The 23,098-nt window shown below is 43.5% G+C and overlaps 1 protein-coding gene across 1 annotated transcript in view; it reads right to left on the bottom strand.

The window, feature by feature from the left end:
• The window catches only part of cdh23 (cadherin-related 23), a 701,272-nt gene that overhangs the window by 311,631 nt on the left and 366,543 nt on the right, over positions 1-23,098 (bottom strand). The window contains exons 13-14 of the mRNA XM_078530938.1: positions 15,842-15,906; positions 2,773-3,010 (exon numbers count right to left, since the gene is read on the bottom strand). Coding sequence (XP_078387064.1) covers positions 2,773-3,010; positions 15,842-15,906 — 303 coding nt within the window. The remainder of the gene's footprint in view (positions 1-2,772; positions 3,011-15,841; positions 15,907-23,098) is intronic.

Below are 23,098 nucleotides of genomic sequence, written 5' to 3'. Positions count from 1 at the left end.
ATGCTTTAGAAGCAGCTCTCTCTACCTGTCCTGCCACCTTCAATGACTTATGCACATATACACCCAGGTCACTCTGCTCCTGCACACCCTTTAGAGTTGAACCCCTTATTTCATATTGTCTCCCTGTTGTAAGGGTGGCCGAGTTGATATTATTGATGATAAGAGTTGATCAGCAGACGTTTCTTGGGTGGAAACATAGGACAGGATTTATACCCCGTCGGGCGGGTCTGGAAGTGGCTGCGAAACCCGTAATCGGGTCCCGACAAATTCTGCCCATAAAATTTATGTACCATATACTCAGCAGCAACTACACGTGCGCTTTCAACTCCAACTCTATCTCTACACTGACACTGAGGTAGCCTGAGCTACTCTCCCATTGGTTACTACAGATCATGTGATCTTTCCTAACAAGTATTATTCTTAAAGGTACATTACACACTAAATAAAACCATAATTACTACGCTCTCCATGTCCTTCCTGCCAAAATGAACTTCTCTGCATTGAATTTCATCTGTCACCTGCCTGCCCACACCACCCACTTGTCTATGTCCTTTTGAAGTTCTATGCTGTCTTCCTCACAGGTTACATTGCTTCCAAGTTTAGTATCATTTGCAAACTGTGAAATTGTCCCCTGCACACCGAGATCTAGATCATTAATATATGTCAGGAAAAGCAAGGGTCCCAATACTGACCCCTGGGGAACTCCACTACAAACCTTCATCCAGTCTGAAAAATATCCATTAACCATTACTCGCTGTTTCCTATTACTCAGCCAATTTTGTACCCACGTTGCTACTGTCCCTTTCATTCCAGGAGCCATAACTTATCTCACAAGTCTGTTGTGTATCAAATACCTTTTGAAAGTCCATGTATGCATCATCAACAGCGTCACCTTAATCAACGCTCTCTGTTGCCTCTTCAAAAAAACTCCAACAAATAAGTTAAACACGATTTTCCCTTAATAAGTCCATGTTGGCTTTGGCTAACCAACCCACATTTTTCCATGTGACTATTAATTCTATCCCAAATAATTGTTCTAGGATCTTGCCCACCACTGAAATTAAACTGACTGGTCTGTAATTGCTGGGCTTGATCCTTACAACCTTTTTTGAACAAGGGTGTAATGTTTGCAGTTCTCCAGCCCTCTGGCACCAACCCTGAGTTGAAGGGAAGACTGAAAGATGATGGCCAGTGCCACTGAAATTTCCACTCTCACTTCCTTCAATATCCTTGGATGTATCTTGTCCAGTCCAGGAGCCTTGTCCACTTTAAATACCGACAGTTTATCCATTAACTCCTCACCGATTCAGAATCTTTCTAGTGACAGAGTTTAATCCTCCGTCACCATGGCCTGGTTAGCATCTGCTTCCTGGGCAAAGACTGCTTCCTGGGTTAACACTAGTTCAGTCTGCTCCCTTTCTCACCCAAGTCATCTGTGCCCTGCCACACCAAATATCACCCCACCCCACCTCCATGTGAAAATACAAAAGCTGCCAGAACTGCTGAGTATTCCTAGTATTATCTGTTTATATTTCATATTAATAATCATCAGCAAATTGATAAAGACTTGGCAGATAATACAGTGGAAGCATTTCCACGCAAGCAGTCGTTTGGTCCTTGAATCTTGCTGAAAAGAGAGACATATTGCTGAAGCTTTTGATCTTGTGCTCATCAGGACAAATGCAAGAATGTCAAATTTCAAACAATCACAACAATTTATACTACAGAATTCCTGCACAGAGAGATGCATTGTTGGAGGCGCTGCCTCTCTGGAGAGAAATTAAACCGAGGTCTCTCTCAGGTGGATGGTAAAAAAAAATCCCATGGTGTTATTTTAAAGAGGAGCAGGAGCATTCTCCCTGGTGTCCCAGTCAATCAACATCACAAAACATAGATTACCTGGTCATCATCATGTTGTCTGTGGGAACTTGCCTGCCGCATTTCCAATATTACAACAGTGACTACACTTCAAAAAATAATGCACTGGTTGTAAAGCACTTAGGGATGTCTTGATGATGTGTAAAATGCTATACAAAAGAACATCTTTTTTGAATTAATTCCAATCAAGCCTTCGTTAGCTGTTGACAGAAATAATATATTGCACCCAGAGTGTAATGTCATTATGCATTACACAATTTAACTGCTGTGGGAGAACAGAATCCAAAACTGAAGCAGAGAAAACTTGTCCAATCAAACTGAACTACTATGTGAGAAAGGTGCTGAAAGTAATTGATCACAGTGAATGGGATTTATTTAAAAATCATTAATTAAGGGACAAGTGTGATACAATGAGACACAAGCCAGGCACAATAATTGTAAGTATACTGCACTTAAAAGAAGAAGCTATTGTATTCATTCAAAGATATATCTTCACAAAACACTACTGGTCTTTCGAAACAAAGTCCCAGAAATGATGCCGATTGACATTAGCAGACACATATTTAAAGATTTGAAGATCTCCCTGCCTTCTATTTTAAGTGAGGCATCAACCAATTCAATACAAAGCCCACATTAAAACACCGTGTATGTATATGTGTGTGTGTGTGTGCGCGCGCATTTGTTTGCGTAGCTGTGTATGTGTGCATGTTCATGTGCTCATGTGCACGTGCTCATGTTCATGCGTTCGTGTGTGTGTGTCCCTGTGTGTATGTCCGCATTTGTGGGTCCACATTCGTGTCCATATGTGTGTGTGTATGAACATGGACCAATGTTAGCATCACCATGTGGTTCCTATCCTATCCCTACTATTCTGTACAAAACTGTTTCACTTACTCGAACTTTGACCACTTGCACTGGAGCAGCCTCATTCTCTCGAATCGTTCCCAGATAGGTTTCCTTCTGAAAGGTGGGCACATTGTCATTAATGTCCAACACATTAATGCGCAAGCGTCCTGTAGTTTCCTCACCACCGCCATCCTTAGCTATAACGGTTAAAGTATATCGTCGAGTTGCCTCAAAGTCTAATCTCCTGATTAGCGTGACCATGCCAGTATCCTTGTCAATAGCAAACCTGCCAGAGGACAAAAGAAGTTAATACAACAAAGCACAAAATACATGAAAAATAACAACAGGGTTGCACCTCATTGGAATATAGTTTTAATTAACAATCTTATTCATTGCTTGTGGCTCATGTGTAATATAAATACAAGTCATGTGGTCAATAAACAGAGTAACAAAGCAGGACATTACCCTCCCTTCCCCCCAAAATAGTATTTCACATATATGTAAACTGTAGATGGATAAACAAATTTAATTTGCCTCATTTTAAGTATCATATCCTTAAAATTACAGTGCAATATTAGCAATCAAATACTGAATGCGGGTGTATTAAGCTATTTTACCAGCTATTTAAAATAACATCTGCCTTTAAATTGAGAAAGTCATTTCTTACAAACGCACAAAGCATTTTAATGCTAATATTCACAATATCCTATTTCAGGGCCCAACTCTGTGTACCTGCAGTCAGAAGAGCATGGAATGAGTAAATTCCATAGATCCTCTCGGCAACGTGTTACCGAGATATCACAAGTTATGTTTCAATAAAGAGATCCATTCTGAAGAAACATTCAGTTGAAATAAAGACTAATTTTCACGCATAACCTAATGCCTTGCCTGCTAGCAAGAGTAGAAGGTACATCACATGGAGTTTTACAAGATAGTGTGTGGATCATGCGCTACATCTTGGAATGCATGGAGGAACGGAATACCATAACTAACTGGTGGACCAGTCAGTTACGTGGTGAGAGTGGCAAGATCTAAAAGGAGATACATGCACGACATTGAAGAGATGCCAACTTGGCGACTCCAGTTTAAAAACCCAGGCTCTCTGACTTTTTCCAGAGATATCCAAAACATGGAAATCTCCACACTTGAGGACTTGAAGGTTAGGATTTCCTAGACATCGAATTACATAGAAGATACAGAACATAAACAGGATATTTGACTCAACTGGGCCATTCTGGAGCTTATGTTTCACATGAGACTCCTCCTATCCCTCTATAACCTTCTCAGTATAAACTTTGATTCCTTTCACTCTCATGTGTTTACCTTGCTTCATTTGAAATGCATCCATACGATTCCCCCCCAACCACTCCCAAGTAGCAAGTTTCACATTCTAACCACTCTCTGGGTAAAGAAGTTTCTTATTGGATTTATCAGTGACCAATTTACAATTCTAGCCGCTGTTTTTAGTGTATCCCACCGCTGGAAACATTTTCTCCATTTTACTGGAGCCCTGCATAATGTTGAAGATCTCCAGCAGGCCACCCTTCAATCTTTTCTTTTGCAAAGAAATAGCCTTTCTCGTTATGTAGAGCCTCGGTTTTGGTAACATCCTTGTAAATCCTTCCCCAGTGCCTCTATAAAACGGAGACCGGGACCGTTGACATTAGTCTGAGTGCGGTCGAACCAAGATTCGATACAGATTTAACGCAGCCTGCCTGCTTTTCAATTCTAGCCCTCTGGAAATTACCCCCACTGCTTTATTTGTTTTTATTATGGCCGTATTAACCTCACTATTTCTTATCAAGCTACAAACCATGGGAGAATAGCAATCCTAAGTTTATGAATAGCCTTCACGCCAACATGCTAAGCTACCTTTTGGTTTCAGGCTAGGAAGGAGTCCTGTACCAATCATATCTTTAACTTTAGAAATTAAACCTCAGCAGAATAAAGACAAGCAAATTATGCCTGTTAGTCAGTACACTGCACATCAAGCAGGCATGCAATGTACGATCGCTACATTCTCTACGGTTGCATATCGAAAGAACCTTTAGCTGCAACTGAATCAGATGCCAAGGGTTTAATTGATTTCTTCATTTCACTAACTCCCTTTGGTCCTGGGAACATGCTTTGTAAACCTCTGGACTATGAAATCAAGGTGAAAAAAAACCCAATTATTTTCTTGCGATTCCCGTTCCTAAAAATTAATATTCTGGAGCTAATTATTAACAGGGACGTGAGTGGTTATTTCAATAAAGCAAATTTAAAAATAACGTTTCTATGGTTCAAGAAAGGCAGCCAATCATTAACAGCTGATTAATCTTTCATGAGATCGCACCATACTAATGATATGCAATATACATATTTACATTATGTAAATTCCAACACAGGAAAATTTGATGACAAAAGCGACATGTGGGGCATTCTTAAGACTGTCAAGTGGGAAATGGATAGGCTGCCTGTTTAAAATATTAACTGGAACACAACCAATATTGAACTGAATGAAGTGCAGGTGGAATATGAATTTGTGACGAAACTTAGAATGATGATCATATTAAATAAACCCTGAAATCCTGCAAAAAAAACCGTTCTCTCGCTCTCAGATACGAACCATTTAAAAAAAAAGTTAATCCTTTAGGCTCGTCGTTGGGATTTGAATTGTATTTATTGTAGGATACTCTTAACAGTGTAACAAACAGGAGAAAAATAGGTAGCTGGTGACAGTTACAAGGCAATAATTCAATCGAGTGGCTCGCAAAGAGTCATAAAAGCATAGCTTGAGCGGTTTATGACCATAGACACTCCAGGATTGAATTATTTCCTTAAATTTCACTGCCAGGTTCCCACTGTAGTCAGTTTAAAACACTTTTCTAAACCTCAACTGTTAGACGGAAGGACAGGGATTGTAGTGGCTGCCATGTCGATGACAGGACGATAAAGGGAGTGATGAAGGGAATACAAGTTCTCAATTACCAACGAAAGGATTTAAAAGATTTTTGACACATTACAGCAACACCAATAATATTAGCACAACCAGTTAACATTTCATCAAGTTTTTATCAACACAACATGGACAACGATTTTGCTATGAAACCACAATTATTCTGTCTTTTTGAAAAAAAGATACGCATTGACTTGTTAATTAGTTTGCTAAGTGTTTTATTCAACTAAAATTCCAAACCAAAATAAGGTTAGCTGATAATGATAGGGTCCTCCTTGTCCTCACTTTTCACCCCACCAGCCCCCGCACTCAAAAGATCATCCTCCATCATTTCCGCCAACTCCAGCATGATGCCGCCAACAAACATATCTTCCCGTCACCCGCCGTCGGCATACCATAGGGACCGTTTCCTCTGGGACACCCTGGTCCACTCCTCCGTCACCCCCAATACCTCATCCCCTTCCCATGCAATCACAGAAGGTGCAACACCTGCCCCTTTATCTCCTCTCTCCTCACCGTCCAAGGGCCCAAACACTCCTTTCAGGTGAAGCAGCATTTCATTTACACCTCCTTCAATTTGGTCTACTGCATTCGCTGCTCCCAATGCGGTCTCCTCTACATTGGGGACACCAAAGGCAGACTTGGTGACCGCTTTGTGGAACACCTTCGGTCTGTCCACAAGCATGACCCAGACCTTCCTATCGTTTGCCATTTCAACACTCCACCCTGCTCTCTTGCCCACATGTCCGTCCTTGGCCTGCTGCAATGTTCCAGTGAAGCTCAACGCAAACTGGAGGAACAGCACCTCATCTTCCGACTAGGCACTTTACAGCCTTCCGGACTGAATATTGAGTTCAGCAACTTCAGACCATGAATTGTGTCCTCTATCTTCACCCCTTTTTAATCCCTTTTTAAAATTTATTATTTTATTTTTTATCCATCTATTTTCGTTTTTATTCATTTAGTTATTGTTTTATCCCCTTTTCCATCCTTCTTCCCCAACCACCCTCCCCTCCCCCCACCACCCTCTGTTACTTGTTCCATGTTGTTCTTTCACAGAGTCCTTACCCTTGTTCTTCTATTATCACATTCTGCTTTCTTACCTTTATGCCACTATCAGCACCTTCTTTAGCTCTTACCACTACCATTAACACTTCCTTTGTCTTTTTGTCCATGACATCTTTGTCAATCTCTCCTTCGCCCCCACCTATCGCTGACCTTCTATCCAGCTTCACCTGCTCCACTCCCCCTTAAACAATATAAATTTCATCACAGTTCTATCCCTCTTTGGCTCTGAAGAAGGGTCATACGGACTCGAAACGTTAACTCTGTCTCTCTCTCTCTCCAAAGATGCTGTCAGACCTGCTGAGTTTTTCCAGCATTTTCCGTTTTTAGTTCAGATTTATAACATCTGCAGTATTTTGCCTTTATCTTAGTGTTTAATTCACTGCTGCTTCTCTTCCAGGAATGCCTACCTTGAAGAAGTACTGCTCTTCTCTCTGACTGGATCTCCATTTGTCTCTTTCACCCTGTTTACCTTCATTGCTTTCCATTTCCCTCCTGGTGTTTGACAAGGTGTTTACTAAAACTCGCTTTCACAGCCATATCTCCTTTCTCAGTGACTGTCTCCGTCTCCGACTTATCCGATGTGGATTCCAACTGAAGATCCATCCTCATGTTTCGAATCCACCCAGGATTAGAGATATCTCTGGGACAATCAATGTTCCTCGGACTGTTGTTCTCGCCGCATCCAGGGATTCGCACTGAGAACACACTCAACCTCTCCCCTCCGCCCCCTCCAGCAGCACCGATTCACCCCACCTCAAAACTGTCCTTGTCCCCAGTTTCATTTTATTCTCTATCTCATCAGAGGCCTTGACAAGAACATTTTTCTCTTCCTTTCAGGCGTTAAACACAAGCTCCAACAACTCATTGATACGAAAGCCCATCCAGGACCCTCCACCCCTTCCCGCCCCTCTGACCCCATCCCTCCTTCTAATCCCAGCCCCGGCCATATGTTCACCATACCCTCTGACCTTCCCCTCTCTGATGCTGAACGTTCAGTACTCAGCAAAGGACTCAGTTTCATACCTTTACGCCCTCACCTCAATGAATTTCGGGCTCAGTACAATGCTGAGCTCTTCTGCTGTCTCCGTGCTCACTTCTTTGGGTAGGAGTCTCCCCTCCCCTGTTCAATGGATCCTTTCACATGCCTTCAGTATTCTCTCTTCACCTGGACCCCTCCCTCTGGCTCTTGATCTTTTCATTGAGAACTGTCTGTGTGACATCGGCCATCTTAATTTCTCTGCTCCTCTCACCCACTCTAAACTGTCTCCTTCTGAACTTGCTGCACTCCTTTCTCTCAGGTCCAACTCTGACTTTGTCATCAAACTTGCCGACAAGGGTGGTGGTTGTTGTTGTCTGGCGCACCCTGGAATATTGTGTGCAGTTTTGGTCTCCTTATCTGAGGAAGGATGTCCTTGCTATAGAGGGAGTGCAGCGACGGTTTACCAGACTGATTCCTGGGATGGTGGGACTGACATATGAGGAGAGATTGAGTCGGTTAGGATTATATTCGCTGGAGTTCAGAAGAATGAGGGGGGATCTCATAGAAACCTATAAAATTCTAACAGGACCAGACAGGGTAGATGCAGGAAGGATGTTCCCGATGGTGGGGGAGTCCAGAACAAGGGGTCACATTCTGAGGATATGGGGTAGACCATTTAGGACTGAGATTAGGAGAAATTTCTTCATCTAGAGAGTGGTGAGCCTGTGGAATTTGCTACCTCAGAAAGTAGTTGAGGCCAAAACATTGTATGTTTTCAAGGAGGAGTTAGATATAGCTCTTGGGCAAAAGGGATCAAAGGAAATGGGGAGAAAGCGGGAGCAGGCTATTGAGTTGGATGATCAGCCATGATCATAATGAATGGCAGAGCAGGCTCGAAGGGCCGAATGGCCTACTCCTGCTTCTATTTTTTATGTTTCTATGTTACTGACCTCTACCTTGTAGAAGCTGAGCGCCAACTCTCAGAACTTCTTCCTATCTTCCCCTTGACAATGATCCCACCACCGAACATCAAGCCATTGTTTTCAAGACTGTCACTGACCTCATCTCCTCTGGAGATCTTCCCTCCACAGCTTCCAACCTCAGTCTCCCAACCTCAGACAGCCCACTTCTACCTCCTGCCCAAAATCCACAAACAGGACTGTCCCGGCAGACCGATCTTGTCAGCCTGTTCCTGCCCCACAGAACTCATTTCTTTCTGTCTTCATTCTGTTCTCTCTCCCCTTGTCCAGTCCCTTCCCACCTACATCTACAATTCCTCTGATGCCTTATGCCATATCAACAATTTCCAGATCCCTGGCCCTAACCGCCTCCTCTTCACCATGGATGTCCAATGCCTCTACACCTCCATCCCCCACCAGGATGGTCTGAGGGCTCTCCGCTTTTTCCTCGAACAGAGGCCCGAACAATCCCCATCCACCACTACTCTCCTCCATCTGGCTGAACTTGTTCCCCAACTGAACAATTTCCCCTTAAACTTGTCTCACTGTCTCCAAAAAAAAGGTGTGACTATGGGTATCTGGAACATTCCTTGTTCTAGTCCTACTCAGGCCACCCCCACAACTCTTTTTTCAGTACATCGATGACTGTTTCGGTGCTGTTTCGTGCTCTCGTCTGGACCTGGAAGAATTTATCAATTTTGCTCCCAATTTCCACCCCTCTATTACCTTCAATTGGTCCATCTACGACACTTCAATACCTTTCCTTAACCTCTCTGTCAACATTTCTGGTGATAGACTGTCCACCAATATTTATTACAAGCCCACTGTCTCCCACAGCTACCTCGACTACACTCCCTCACACCCTGCTTCCTGTAAGGACTCCATCCCATTTTCTCAGTTCCTTTGCCTCCACCGTATCTGTTCCGATGATGCCACTTTCCAAAATGGCACTTCTGACAGGCCTTCCATCTTCCTTAGCCAAGGTTTCCCATGCACTGTGGTTGACAGGGCCCTTAGCTGTGTCCGATGTATCTCCCGCGCTTCTGTCCTTACACCTTAACCCTCTCTCCCAGAACCATGTTAGGATCCCCCTTGTGCTCACTTTTCACCCCACCAGCTTCCCCACTCAAACAATCATCCTCCGCCATTTCCACCAACTCCAGCATGATGCCACCAACAAACACATCTTCTGCTTATACCCCGTCAGCATTCCATAGGGACCGTTTCATCCGGGACACCCTGGTTCACTCTTCCATCATCCCCAACACCTCATTCTCTTCCCACGGCACCTTCCCATGCAATCACAGAAGGTGCAACACCTGCATCTTTACCTCCTCCCTCCTCACCGTCCAAGGGCCCAAACATTCTCTTCAGATGAAGCAGCATTTTACTTGCACCTCCTTCAATTTAGTCTACTGCATTCGCTGCTCCCAATGCGGTTTCCTCTACATTGGAGAGACCAAACGCAGACTGGGTGACCGCTTTGCGGAACATCTTCGGTCTGTCTGCAAGCATGACCCAAACCTCCCTGTCGCTTGCCATTTTAACACTCCACCCTGCTCTCATGCCCACATGTCCATCCTTGGCTTGCTGCAATGTTCCAGTGAAGCTCAACGCAAACTGGAGGAACAGCACCTCATCTTCCAATTAGGCACTTTACAGCCTTCCGGACTGAACATCGAGTTCAACTGCTTCAGACCATGAACTCTCTCCTCTATCTCCACCCCTTTTTAAAATTTATTTTTTATCCACCTATTTTCATTTTTATTCATATATTCATTGTTTTATCCCCTTTTTACATTCTTTTTCCCCAAACACCGCCCCCTCCCCTCTATAGGGCTATCTGTTACTTGTTCCATGTTGTTCTTTCACAGAGTGCTTACCCTTGTTCTGCTATTAACACATTCTTCTTTCTTACCTTTATGCCACTATCAGCATCTCCTTTAGTTCTTACCACTACCATTAACACTTCCTTTTGTCCTTTTCTTCATGACATCTTTATCAATCTCTCCTTTTCCCCCACCTATTGCTGGCCTTCTATCCAGCTTCACCTGCTCCACACCCCTTAAACAGTATAAATTTCATCACATTTCTACCTCTCTTTAGCTCTGAAGAAGGATCATACTGACTCGAAACGTTAACTGTTTCTCTCTCCACAGATACTGTCAGACCTGCTGAGTTTTTCCAGCACTTTCTGCTTTTATATGTGATAATAGGAGGCCCATTAAAGCTGAATCGATTTACTTGGTACAAATCTTTATCAACAATAGGACAAGCAAATTGGCACAGTAAAATCTGATGACAAATTGACACAAAACTGCATTGGGGGAAATGAAAGACTTGCATTTCTATAGCACCTTTGACAACCTCAGCATGTCTCAAAGTACTTTGCAACCAGTTAAGTATATTTCAAGGGTAAGCATTGTGTAATGTAGGAAATGCAGCAGACAATATGTAGAGAAAGCTGCCACAATGGAATAAATGGACAGATCATTTGCTTTAAGTGTTGTCTGAGGGATCACTAATTGGCCAGGGCACTGAACACCTCCATTCTTCTTTCAATAGTGCATTGGGATCGCTTGCCCGAGAAGGCAGGTGGTTTCATCAAAAAAAAAGGTGGTACTTCAGACAGTGCAGCACCCCTTCAGTTCTGCAGAACGGGACTCAAACTTCCTGGCAGAAGTGAGAGTGCTGCCCACTGAACAACAGAGGCATCTACATTGTACCACAGTTCATCAAAACTGAGTACGAATTACTCCAGTGGCAATGAACATTCTGATGCCCCACTGATAAATACCAATAAATGATAGGTTCGTCAAGGGCTACATCGAACATCTTGTGTAAAACGCAAAACCAAAACCATGGAAGAGCAAGATCAATGACAGTATTTAACTGTGAACCATACTTAAATGTTTGGGCAATATTGTAATGAAATGTGATGCATGTGTAATATCCTCAAAGCAAAATAAATTAATTTTACATTTCACCATGTCGTCTGGCAAGTGTGGAATTGAATAGAATTGTTTTTTTCATTATTTGTACATTATACAGTAATTGATGCGTTTTATCACATTACTGGCACCTATTTAATATGAAGAACTGAGAAAATTTGGAAGCACTTCTACACAATGCTAGGAATGTATAATGATTATACACTATAGAATTTACAACTCCATATTTAAAAGGGAACTGTCCACTTGGATTCCATTTTCCGTATGTTTTAGTATTTTTGCTTTTCACATACTTATTTTCTTTATGTGAAAACGTTTTTTTCATAAAATTGAAACACAAACTGTTATGTCCACGGGTATTTCAGGTCTGGGTCCTGTTTCTCCCCCTTGTTGCGCTGCTGCTTCACCAGCTCCCCTCGAAAGTGATGGACACACAGTTGGGTTGTCCCTGTGATTCTGTGAATTGGTATTGCCTTCGAAGCCTCACACGAGTGCAGATCATTTACACAAGATGATGGCAGCAGGGTCCCTGAGCACGGAAGGCGCACCCCATTATCCAGGTGTCACCAGGTACTGACCCCCACCTTAACCACCATCAGCACAACAGTCACTGGGGATTGGCGGGGTGGAGAGAGAGGAAGAGGGATTAAGTGTGTAAGGGGTCTGTTCCCAAAATAATTTGGCCATAATCATATCCCCCAGCACCCTGAAGTTAATGCAGTTGGGGAAAGCACTGTGTTGCTGAGAAACACTGGGAACTTTGGCCTCTCCAACCTCAGGCACCAGAGGCAACTGCAATTTGTTGATTCAATACAGACTGAGGATCAAACTTATAAATACCAATTTCTGACCGTGGCTCAGCGGTAGCACTCCTGCCTCTGAATCATAAGGTTCAGGGTTCAACTCCCACTTGAGCACAAACGTCTATGCTGTTGGGAGTGTCATCTTTCAGATGAGATGTTAAACTGAAGCTCCACCTGCCCTCAGGTGGATGCAAAAGGGCCCAAGGCATTGTTTGAAGAGCAGCCCCAGTGTCCTGGTCAATATTTATCTCTCAATCAACATCATTAAAAACAGATTATCTAATCGTTAGCACATTCCTGTTGATGGGAATTTGCTGTGCTCCCTACATTATAACAATGGCTACACTTCAAAAGTAATTCATTGTTTGCAAAGTGCTTCGAGGTGTCCTGAGGTCACGAAATGTGTAATGTAAATACAAGTCTTTCTTTTTTGTTTTAACTGCTCACTTGTTAACCTTATTGACCCATCAGAAAAAGCCTTGAAAAAGTTCCCTCCTACAATGAAAAACATAATTAACCACTTCATCGTTTATTGGCTAGTATAAAGTCACGGGATAAAAAATATATTTATAGGGTGTCAGCTGTGGCTCTATGGGTAGCACCCTCTGAGTCAGAAGGTTGCGGGTTCATGTCCTATTCTGGAGCCTTCCGTGCATAATCTAGGCTGACACGCCAGGCTGCACTGAGGGAGAGCTGCACTGTTGCAGCTGCCATCTTTTGGATGAGGCATTATACCAAGGCCCTCGCAGAAGATCTTGAGAGCTGTCCAATATCTGTCCTCAACCAACATCAGTAAAACAGCACAACGCAAGCTTGAGGAGCAGCAACTCATCTTCCGATTAGGCACTTTAAAGCCTTCTGGACTCAACACGAGTTCAGCAATTTCAGACCATGAACTCTGTTCCCCACTTTGATTTTTGTTTTTGCCATGTACCAGTCTGAATCTTGTCTTTCATGTTTTTGCTCTCGGACAGAGCTGTTCATTATTCTGCCATTTACACTCGCTCTGGACCAATGCTGTTTCTTCAATATAATCCACTCCCTTTGCCTTTTGTTCCATGACATCTTTGCCATTTAATCTCTCCCACCCTCTGTCCTATCCCACGCCTTCCCTTTTGTTCTTCTTTCCCTCTCCCTCCCATTTCAACGGTGTAAAACACACCACATTTCTTACCCTCCAATTTGGAACAGTCCTGTTTGGCAGGAAATGTTTACTCTGTTTCTCTCTTCAGAAATACTGCCAGGTCTGCTGAGTATTTCTCGCACTTTGTTTTTATATCAGCGGGCCAAATTATCTGATCATTGCTGTTTGTGGGATCTTGCTGTGCGAATAAATGGCTGCCGGGGTTCTTACGTTTCACTGGCTGTAAAGCTCTACAGGAATGTTCCGAGGTTGTGAAAGTGGGTATATAAATGCAAATTTCCCTTTCTATTTTCGTGAACATTTTCACATGGTTTACCTTCGGGTGCAAAATCAAACTGATCGATTAAACTCTAGTTTCAGAGGCTTGTGCTGGGCACTGGCAGCGATTTGGCATTGGCATTGCCAAGGGTTAGATTTATATCTATGCAATTCTCCACATCGTTACAGCTGTGCCAGTTGTCACGTGAGGAGCGAGATCACTGAACTAACAGGCGTGTTTCCAATTTATTGTATCTCCAGTCACCGGTTTGCAACAATTGAGTAAATCAAGTTCCATTTTGACTTGATGGTATCTCTACCAGTTTAGCACAGTCCTGTCCATTTTCAACTCAAAACTGCAAATCTGTGGCCTCGCTCAGGGAAACTGAAGTAACAGGAACATTGAGAGGGAAAGTATGTTTACACAGAGAAGCTTTGCAGACAGTTTGAGCCACCACAGTGAGGGACAAATTTGAACATTTTTAAAAACTCTTTTGAGGGCCGTTTGGATTTTGGATGATGGTGTCAAGCAGGAAATATTGATTCAGCCACCGGTTTTAGAACAATCTCTGTAGTTGATTTCAAAGACAATGAAAATGAGATGAATGTGAAACAGGCAGCCGAATCAATACCACCTGTATTCATATATTACCAAAAGTCCGAATTACCCGTCCCTTGTATCTCCAACGACAGCAGAGAAATAAATGTTCACACGCTGTTCCTTTCCCCAAGTAAAATTGTCCACTTATCTTCAAGTGGAATCAAATGGGCACCTTTTACATTTTAGCAGGTGGCACATTTTGATATTGCCTGCTGTGAAATCTTTTCAGATTTGTGTTTAAGTAGATGTCCCACACACACAAAAAAAAAGACCACAAGTACAAAACAAAATGCCTACGTGAAGTGGAACCAGAACACAGGATTAATTCAGAGAAAAGCACCCTCAAGAGATTAAATAATCCGCGTTCTTCATTCATTAGAAAAAAATCATGCATTTATATTGTGCCTTTCACATCTTCAGGACATTTTAAAACACTTCACACAGACGACGAATTACTTTTGAAGTGTAGTCACTGTTGTTTTCGCAGGCAAACCTGACAGCCAATTTGCATGGAGCAAGATCTCAGAGACAGCTAATTTATTCTGGCAGTGTTGTTTGAGAGAACAGCGTTGGCGAAGGCATTGGGAGATTTCCCTGCTCTTCTTCACAAAGAGTTCTGTGGGATCATTTATATCCACCTGAAGAGGCAATTCATTAGTTCAACGTTGCATCCAAGAGACAAAAACTCCCAACAATGCAGGTCACCCTCTGCAGTGGACTAAAATGGCAGCCTTGATTACGACCTCGAATCCTGGAGAGAGGTTTGGAATCACAGTCTTCTTAGAGGCAAGAGTGCAAACACTGAAGCCCGGTTATGCTAAAACCAGTAAATAATGCCTGTGGAGGGAAAAGGTTGCGTGTATATATTCAGGTGTGCACTTGGGCGGCAGGGGTGGGGAGAGCAGGAGGGAAAAAACAGCACAGGTTAAGTGGTAAATCAGATATTATAACTACTGGAGATGACCAGGCCGAGAGACAGTAACTTACCAGGTGCCAGTAGAAGGATCCATCCATACTCATTCTAAATTTAGTAATGTTTTGAAGCCATAAAAGGGAAGAGAATTGGTGGGGTAACTTGTCACATGCTACAGGTCCCACACACACTGATTCTCACTTGGGTACAGTTTCCACACACACTGAGACACACTGGGGTACGGGTCCCACACATGCTGACTTTCACTGGGGTACGGGTCCCACACACACCGACTCTCACTGGGGGATTCCACACATACTGAGTCTCACTTGGCTACGGGTCCCCCACACGCCGACTCTCACTGGGGGGTGGGGTCCAAACACCTGGCACTTATTTCAGAATTGATTATATGATACCATTAATTGTACAGTTTGTAAAACTGACTGGCACAGACCACACAGCTACTGATTCTGAAACTCTTATTATCCACAGCAAGTTCCTACCTGTCAGATTCATCACTGAAAAAATAATTGACATTTCCGTAGCTTCCAATATCATTATCTGTTGCCTGAAAAGAACAATGAAATACAACATTAATATTAGAACACAGAAGTACAACAGGCACCACTGCATCACTGATCTACACATTCTTGTACCTTCAGTTCACATATCTAAAGATTTGCTCATGAATAAAGCTCATGAGCTATACAAATTCAGGAGGAAAAATGCAGGGAAACATGGTACATGTCATAAACAGCACTGGTAAGTTTGAATTAAACTAACTAGTTAACTTGATAATGAGAAGGACGAGAGGCATACAGACAAATTTCATGAGCATCAAGCAAAGTTAAAAAAAAAAATCTTTGTCCCCCTCCCAACCACCTCACAGGCTAATTGAACAGACACCCAGAAAAGGCAGTTCGTAGAATCGTAGAGTGGATACAGCACGGACAGCGGCCATTCGGCCCACCTCCCCATGCCTGTGCTGGCCCTTTGGAGGAGCAATTCACCTAATGCCAATCTCCTGCTTCTTCCCCCCACCCGTGGCACTGCAGAACGATTGGACATGAACTTCAAATCCATTTAACCCAGATTAGGTTCTCACATTTTAATCTGAGCAATGGTTCAAGAGCCTGATCCAGGAGTCAATGTTTTATTGTGACGTGGTGACTGAGTAATAACTGCAGAACGCTGTCTGATCCCATAGCTAATCTGTGAATATTTCTGACCTGCGAATAGAAACTGAAACCCAAATTTCTTTTGCCATCTTTACCAGTATCCACGTGTATTACAGATGACTTTAGGTGTTACCCCTGTTTCCACCTCTGCATTAACAGTGCAGTAAGTCCTCGCTTAACATTGCTGTTGCATTCCTAGAAAGAACAACTTTAAGCGAATCAGATTTCCCCATTACAACCAATGTAAAAGCTGTAGTTAGGTTCCGTAGGACCTTCCCATCAGGAACAACATTAAAACATTACATCCTGTAAGTGGAAATACTTTACATTGCTAACTTCCTATATTTGTAAGTGAAATAGCTCTTAAAATAAATTTAAAAATATAAAAGAAATCCGCTAACTCTTTCTACTGACCTCCAATTCGCCACACATCCTGCTCCCCCCGATACTCCCTCTCACCACCCCTCCCACTCGCTGCTTCCCCATCCTGAAACCTTGGCATGAGCGCGGGTTCGGGAGGTGAGCAGCGAGGGGCAGGAAACAGCCAGTGGTGTGAGAGCAGCTTCAAGGTGCGGGGTCAGGGAGGTGAGCCGCAGGCTGGAGCGGGGGGTCGAGCAGGAGGGATGGGGCACGGGAGCTGCCACTTCAGAATGGCACCGATCGGGTCACGGGGCCCCACGCGCAGACCCGGCGCGAAATGACATTAAATCGAAACCCCCAATGCGAAATGCGAATACCTGATCCGTAAACTGACCGGCGTTAAAGTGGAATGGCTTAAAAAGGGGCAGGCTTAAAATAGAGACTTAAGTGGATGAGTCCAGTATCCAATGCAGCATTGGGGTCAGTAATGTTTCAGTTTCAATCCCTGGATTGTACTGAGTCAATTGGCAGGTGTGGCACAAGCATTTGATCTGCCCAAGCCTAGGGAGAGAAAACTCAGCAACATTTCCCGGCTCCTGGTGCTTTGGAATCTAGTGAGGGCAGTATGGGACTTTGGTGGTGTTGCTTCCCTACAATTGGACAGCCTGTGAACAGAATCTTACTCTTCAAAGTTATTCCAGTGAAACACAAAGGGCAGAATTTTCCGTGCCCGTTGGCGGCTGGCATGTTTGGTGGCGTGAGAGGACAGGATGGCGAGAAGGCCAAAAATCGGTTTTACGATATCGTGAAACCAGTTTGCGATCGTCTGCTCTGCCCGTCAATGATGGGCCGTGTTTCCCGCTGTTGGAAACCTCATTGTTAATACATCAGCGTGTCATTACAAGCTCAGTTCACTGGAATCATCACCCCACCTCCCCCACGCTGGATGATCTGAGCCACGCCGACATGTTTCACACTGAACATCAGCAACGTGCACCTGGTGAGCTGCACTTCACCCGGGACTTCGAGGTTTGTTTGCCTACCTTACTTCGGGCAGCACTCGCAGTCATCAGCACCAGGATTCACAGACAGCGCCACATCACTTATAGGCGGGCTCATGGGCAGGTCTCCACTTACCAAACCAGTTGTAAGGCAGGAGTGGCTTTTCAATGGTTGCAGGGCCAGGGTTTGCTTGGGGAAGGGGGAGAAGTGGCCTCAGGCAAGGGAAGAGGCTGCAGGGCGAGGGCTGTACTGGGGAAGGAGGGTATCCCAGGGTGTGTGGAGGTACATGTTGATCTGTACGAGTGTCTTCATGATGGTGAGGGCTGAGGAGACAGTCTCCAGAGGAGATGAGGCTAGATGGAGATGTGAGGGTGAGTGTGAGAGAGTGAGTGGTGATGCTCCTTGAGCTGGCAGTGAGTGAGATGCCAGTGAATGTGTGATGGCCTTGTGAGTGTGTGAGTTTAGAGTGTTGAGGTGATTGTATTACCCTGTGGCATGGATTCATCCTCTTTCTGCACTGGATGGCCAACCTCTTCTGCGCAGCATTGGCACTGACCACCACTGCCACCGCCTCCCAAGCCGGAGTGGTGAGGTTGCGGGACCTCCTGCAGCCAGAGCGGGAGTAGAAGACATCCCGGAGGGTCTCCATGATGTCCAAAAGGCGCTCGAGGGATGCATCAATAAACCAAGGGGCTGCAGCCTTCTTGCCTTTTGGAGCCATGTGTTCTGTGCAGCAGTCCTGGGCTGGAATCGCTGAGAGGCGTGAGCGCGGCTGCAATTTAAATATAGCACTCGGTGTTAGGAAGCGGCGGAGTGATGGTACGATGGGCAAATGAGAGCCCACCCGCCATCGAAACAGCGTGTTCCCCAGAAATGCACGATGGAGTGGGATTGGGACGATACGGCGTGAAAAGCCGCCATTACGGCCAGCAGGTAAAACTTTCTTTTTCTCTCCCGCTACCACACTTAGTGCAAATCTGGGGCGATTCCGCCCAAAGAGCAGTTTCTCAACTCTCATTGCCATGACGAACATCTGGGATCTTGCATCATGTGACTCACAAAGTGCTTGGTTGGATTCCTGTTGGTGTAAGTAGTTTATTCTCAAAGTAAGAAACATATGTCCATGAGTTTTATACAAAAAAGAATGATCTAATTTGTGTAGCATTGGTAATTACTTTGGGATTAGTTGGGGGGGGGAATATGCAATTTAATTGTACATTCAGGACGAACACCTGAGCATGATCAATCGCAGTTACTGCTCTCTTTCTTCTTCTTATCATTTATACTCTTTTCTTTTTCCAGTCTATTACCATGAAGTCCAGCTAAGAATTCTCAGTTTCTCTCCGCACTACCAGTTGCACAACACCATGAAACATTGGTATGGACTTGATGGGCTGAATGGTCTCCTGTGCCTTCATGACTCTAAGACCTCAGGCTGGCCACTCAAGCTTTCCATTGAGCTGTTTAGTGTCAACTTTTACACTGGCGAATTGGAAATACCATCCCCTAACCACTGTTCCCAGGGAGCACAGGGTCACTGTAGACCAGTTTCTTACGACAATGTTCCCTCTTCGTACTCACTGCTGCAAGCGAAACATTCCAAGGTCAGGTAAAGCTCGATGAAATCGATACAAAATTCATACAAAGCCTTTGGTCACAAAGCTCCCACTATTCTATCGTAAGATGGTATTATAACTCCAAACCTTAGTGGAGCTTATAATATTAACCCAGTGCAACACCTCCATTTCTTTACAGCCAGCTTTCAGATTGAGGCTATCAATTTAATTCCAATTATTGCCGAATTACGGGCAGGTTTGAGCTGTTGACACTATTCCTCCAGAGCGGAGTTGACTGATCAAATTCATTTCACTTAAGACTCGCAAAGCTAGCAGAGAGATAAACCTTTCATCTCGTCAGAAAAGGTTGGATTCTAACCCAGGGCTGATCTTGCAATTTCTGTGCTCCTGAATTATCCGAAATTCTTTTCACTCTCTCTCTCTCTCTGAGTAACTTGGTTATCATTCTCTACATAATCCACTCACACAATCCTGAGGCTGCCGTGACTAAAAATCAAGGCCACTTAAATCATTTGGTATGAAATTTGCACAGACACTGTCAAATTCTGGGTTTTTCTTATACTCATACAACATACAATTCTTAAACATTCATGTTTAAAAAGCATCAAAATCACCATATTCTCACTGCCCATGAAACAAAGGACAGACATCCCAATGGGTTCTCTTTGCCAACTAAGTTTCTAGGATGGTCTGGAAGAGTCTCACAACTCCAAGGTTCATTTATGCTCTAACTTAACTCTCTATGTTAAGCAATTTCTGATTTCAGTTTGCTTTAAAAATGGTGTTGAAGCACCAGATTCATTGAATTTCATTTCATAATTTACCACAACAGGATTTGAACCTTCAACTTGAAACTCACCAAGGCTCCTTCAGCACCTTCCAAACCCACAACCTCTACCATCTAGAAGGACAGGGGCAGCAGACACATGGGAACACCACCACCTGGAAGTTCCCCTCCAAGCCACTCATCATCCTGACTTGGAAATATATATCGCCGTTCCTTCACTGTCGCTGGGTCAAAATCCTGGAACTGCCTCCCTAACAGCATGGTGGGTGTACCTACGCCACAGGGACTGCAGCGTCTCAAGGCAGCAGCTCACCACCGCCTTCTCAAGGGCAACCAGGGATGGGCAATAAACGCTATCCTAGCCAGCGATGCTCATATTCAGCCAAAGAATAAATTTAAAAAATAAATGGCTGGGTTTCTTGTCTAATATTGTAGCCACTACACCATTGTATCCTGTTGTATCTCTGCCATTCTGAAAACCTCATCTACAGGTCAACACTACGAATGCAAATAAATCTTTATCTTCAACAATTTGCATAACAAATTGCATTTGTAATACATTTATTCAAGAGTTGGCGTTCTGTAGGTTGGCACTGTCATCATTGTATGGCACAGGTGGTCACTTGGCACATCATACTCCTACCAACTCTCAGAATGAGCTGACAATTAGTTCCACTCCCCCACTCTTTCCATATAGCCCTGAAAACTTAGAAGTATTTATCCAATCCCCTCTTCAAGCTGCTACTGAACCCACTTCAACTACCCTTTCAGACAGTGCATTCCAAATCATAAAAACTGCATAAGTTTTGTTTTTCTTCACCTCGCTCCTGTTTTATTTTATTGCCTATCATTTTAAATCTAGGTGCCTGGGTTACCAACCAGTTTCTCCACATTTACCAGCATCAAAACCCCATATCAATTTGAACACCTCCATTAAATCTTCCCTTCACCTTTTGTGCTCCAAGAATAGCTTCCCCAGTCTCCTGGGATAACAAATTCTTGATTCATAGTACTGTCCCAGTGAATCTGCTCCACCCTCTCTCCAAGGGCATCTGGAATTAGCTGAGGTCAAATCAGTGATTAATAAAAGTTTAGCTTAATTTACAAATGTGTAGATTTGATGGCATCTCCACGATCGCACCTCCATAAAATTTGAAGCCAAGTTTGATAACAATGATTACAACTGTCATGATAAAACCATCCGTCTCTACTGGAGGCAGTGCACTGCATGCATCCTGACCATTCCCCCAGTATATGTTTGCTATCATTCGCAACCTCTAGTTTGTGAAGGCACTGTCATGAGAAATTCACTGAATGCCATAAGCACTTTGTCAGCCACTAGATTTGAGGGAGTTTGCAAACAGGATGACAGAGCACATATTTTACTAATGATCAGCCTGAGGAATCATCGTGTGCAAAGAAGGATTCTCAATTATTTAATAGCTCACGTTACTCATATTGTAAAAAATAAGAATAATTTACTACACTGGGTCCAAATTTCCCTTGTTTTGTGCGCGTTCAACAATTGTTATGTTTGAACTTCAGCTCAAGCGATAGCCTCCCTCCTCTTGCAGGGTTCAGGGCGTGAACACATAACCTAGACTGACACTTACAGCGCAGTGCTGAAGGGGGTGCTGCACTGCCAGAGGTGCCGTCTTTGAGGTGTGAGATTTAACGGCTTGACCCCACCTGCTTTCTCCGATGGTTATGTAAAAACCCTTGGCACTGTTTTGAATAAGAGCAGGGAGATTTCCCTGGCGTTCTGGCCATGCCTCAACCCAAAATCACCAGAGCAGATTGTCTGGTCATTTCTGACAAATTAACTGACACATTTTCTGATATTGTGACCACACTTCACAAAAGTGCATCACTGAATGTGAAGTGCTGGGACTGCCTGAAGTCATCAAAAGCGCTATATAAAGGTAAGTTTCTTTCTTTCTATGCCCATTGCTTGTGCGTTGCACGCTACTAAAGAGGACAAGGATGACTGAGAACAGTGATCCATTCAGTTAGTCACTCTCTCTTGCCAGTGTCTTTCGGTAATTGCAGATGATTTCCCGGATAAAGATTTAAAACCACTGCGTTTTTTTTTTAATCATTCCTAACTAGAGATTGTTGTCAGTAAATCTGTTTGGAAAACATGGCATTAGTATAACACAACAGTCTTCAAACCTTTGTCTGGGGTACTATCTGCAGAGACTGTTAATCACCTGGAGAGTCGCTGCAAAGAGCAACACATTCCCAGATATGATTCTCTGCAAGTACTAATACATTCTCCCTTGCAAATACATACAAACTTCTGGCTGTTCCCCGCAAATACTAATACGCTCCTGGCTATTCTTACCTTTTGGAAGGCAACGTTATTTGTTCAGTGAAAACAGTGGTATATCACAGTAGAAGATGTCTATTAGGATTCAGCAACTGAAATAACATGCTGACACATACCAAGGACAGGGGGACCAAAATATAAAACACAGAGTCTTGAGATCCTGATCGCATGGGCCTTGCCAGAGGAAATCTGATGACCCTTGTGGTCCACCCCAGCCCAATTAGAAAGTCTACTCCTAAAGACAAAAATACAAATCTCTGCCCGTAAACAATTTCCTATAACATTTGAGTGACCTAGTGGAATTCATTGAAGATAACAAAAACACCCTTTCGCTTTATACATTGAACTGATGATAAGGAGGAAATGTTCAATGTGTAGAAACTTTATTCTTCCTAGAGAAGGTAAACAATATTTTGGGCCCTAATGGGTGATAACACACATGTTGATTATCCTTCAACACTCTAATCATTGACATACGATAAATTCAAGGGATCATTCACACCTGCAGAAAAATAACTCAATCACAA

The sequence above is a fragment of the Cetorhinus maximus genome, chromosome 27 (genome assembly GCF_964194155.1).
Source record: "Cetorhinus maximus chromosome 27, sCetMax3.hap1.1, whole genome shotgun sequence".
In the NCBI taxonomy this organism is placed as follows: Eukaryota; Metazoa; Chordata; class Chondrichthyes; order Lamniformes; family Cetorhinidae; genus Cetorhinus; species Cetorhinus maximus.
This window is presented reverse-complemented; position numbering and strand designations above follow the sequence as displayed.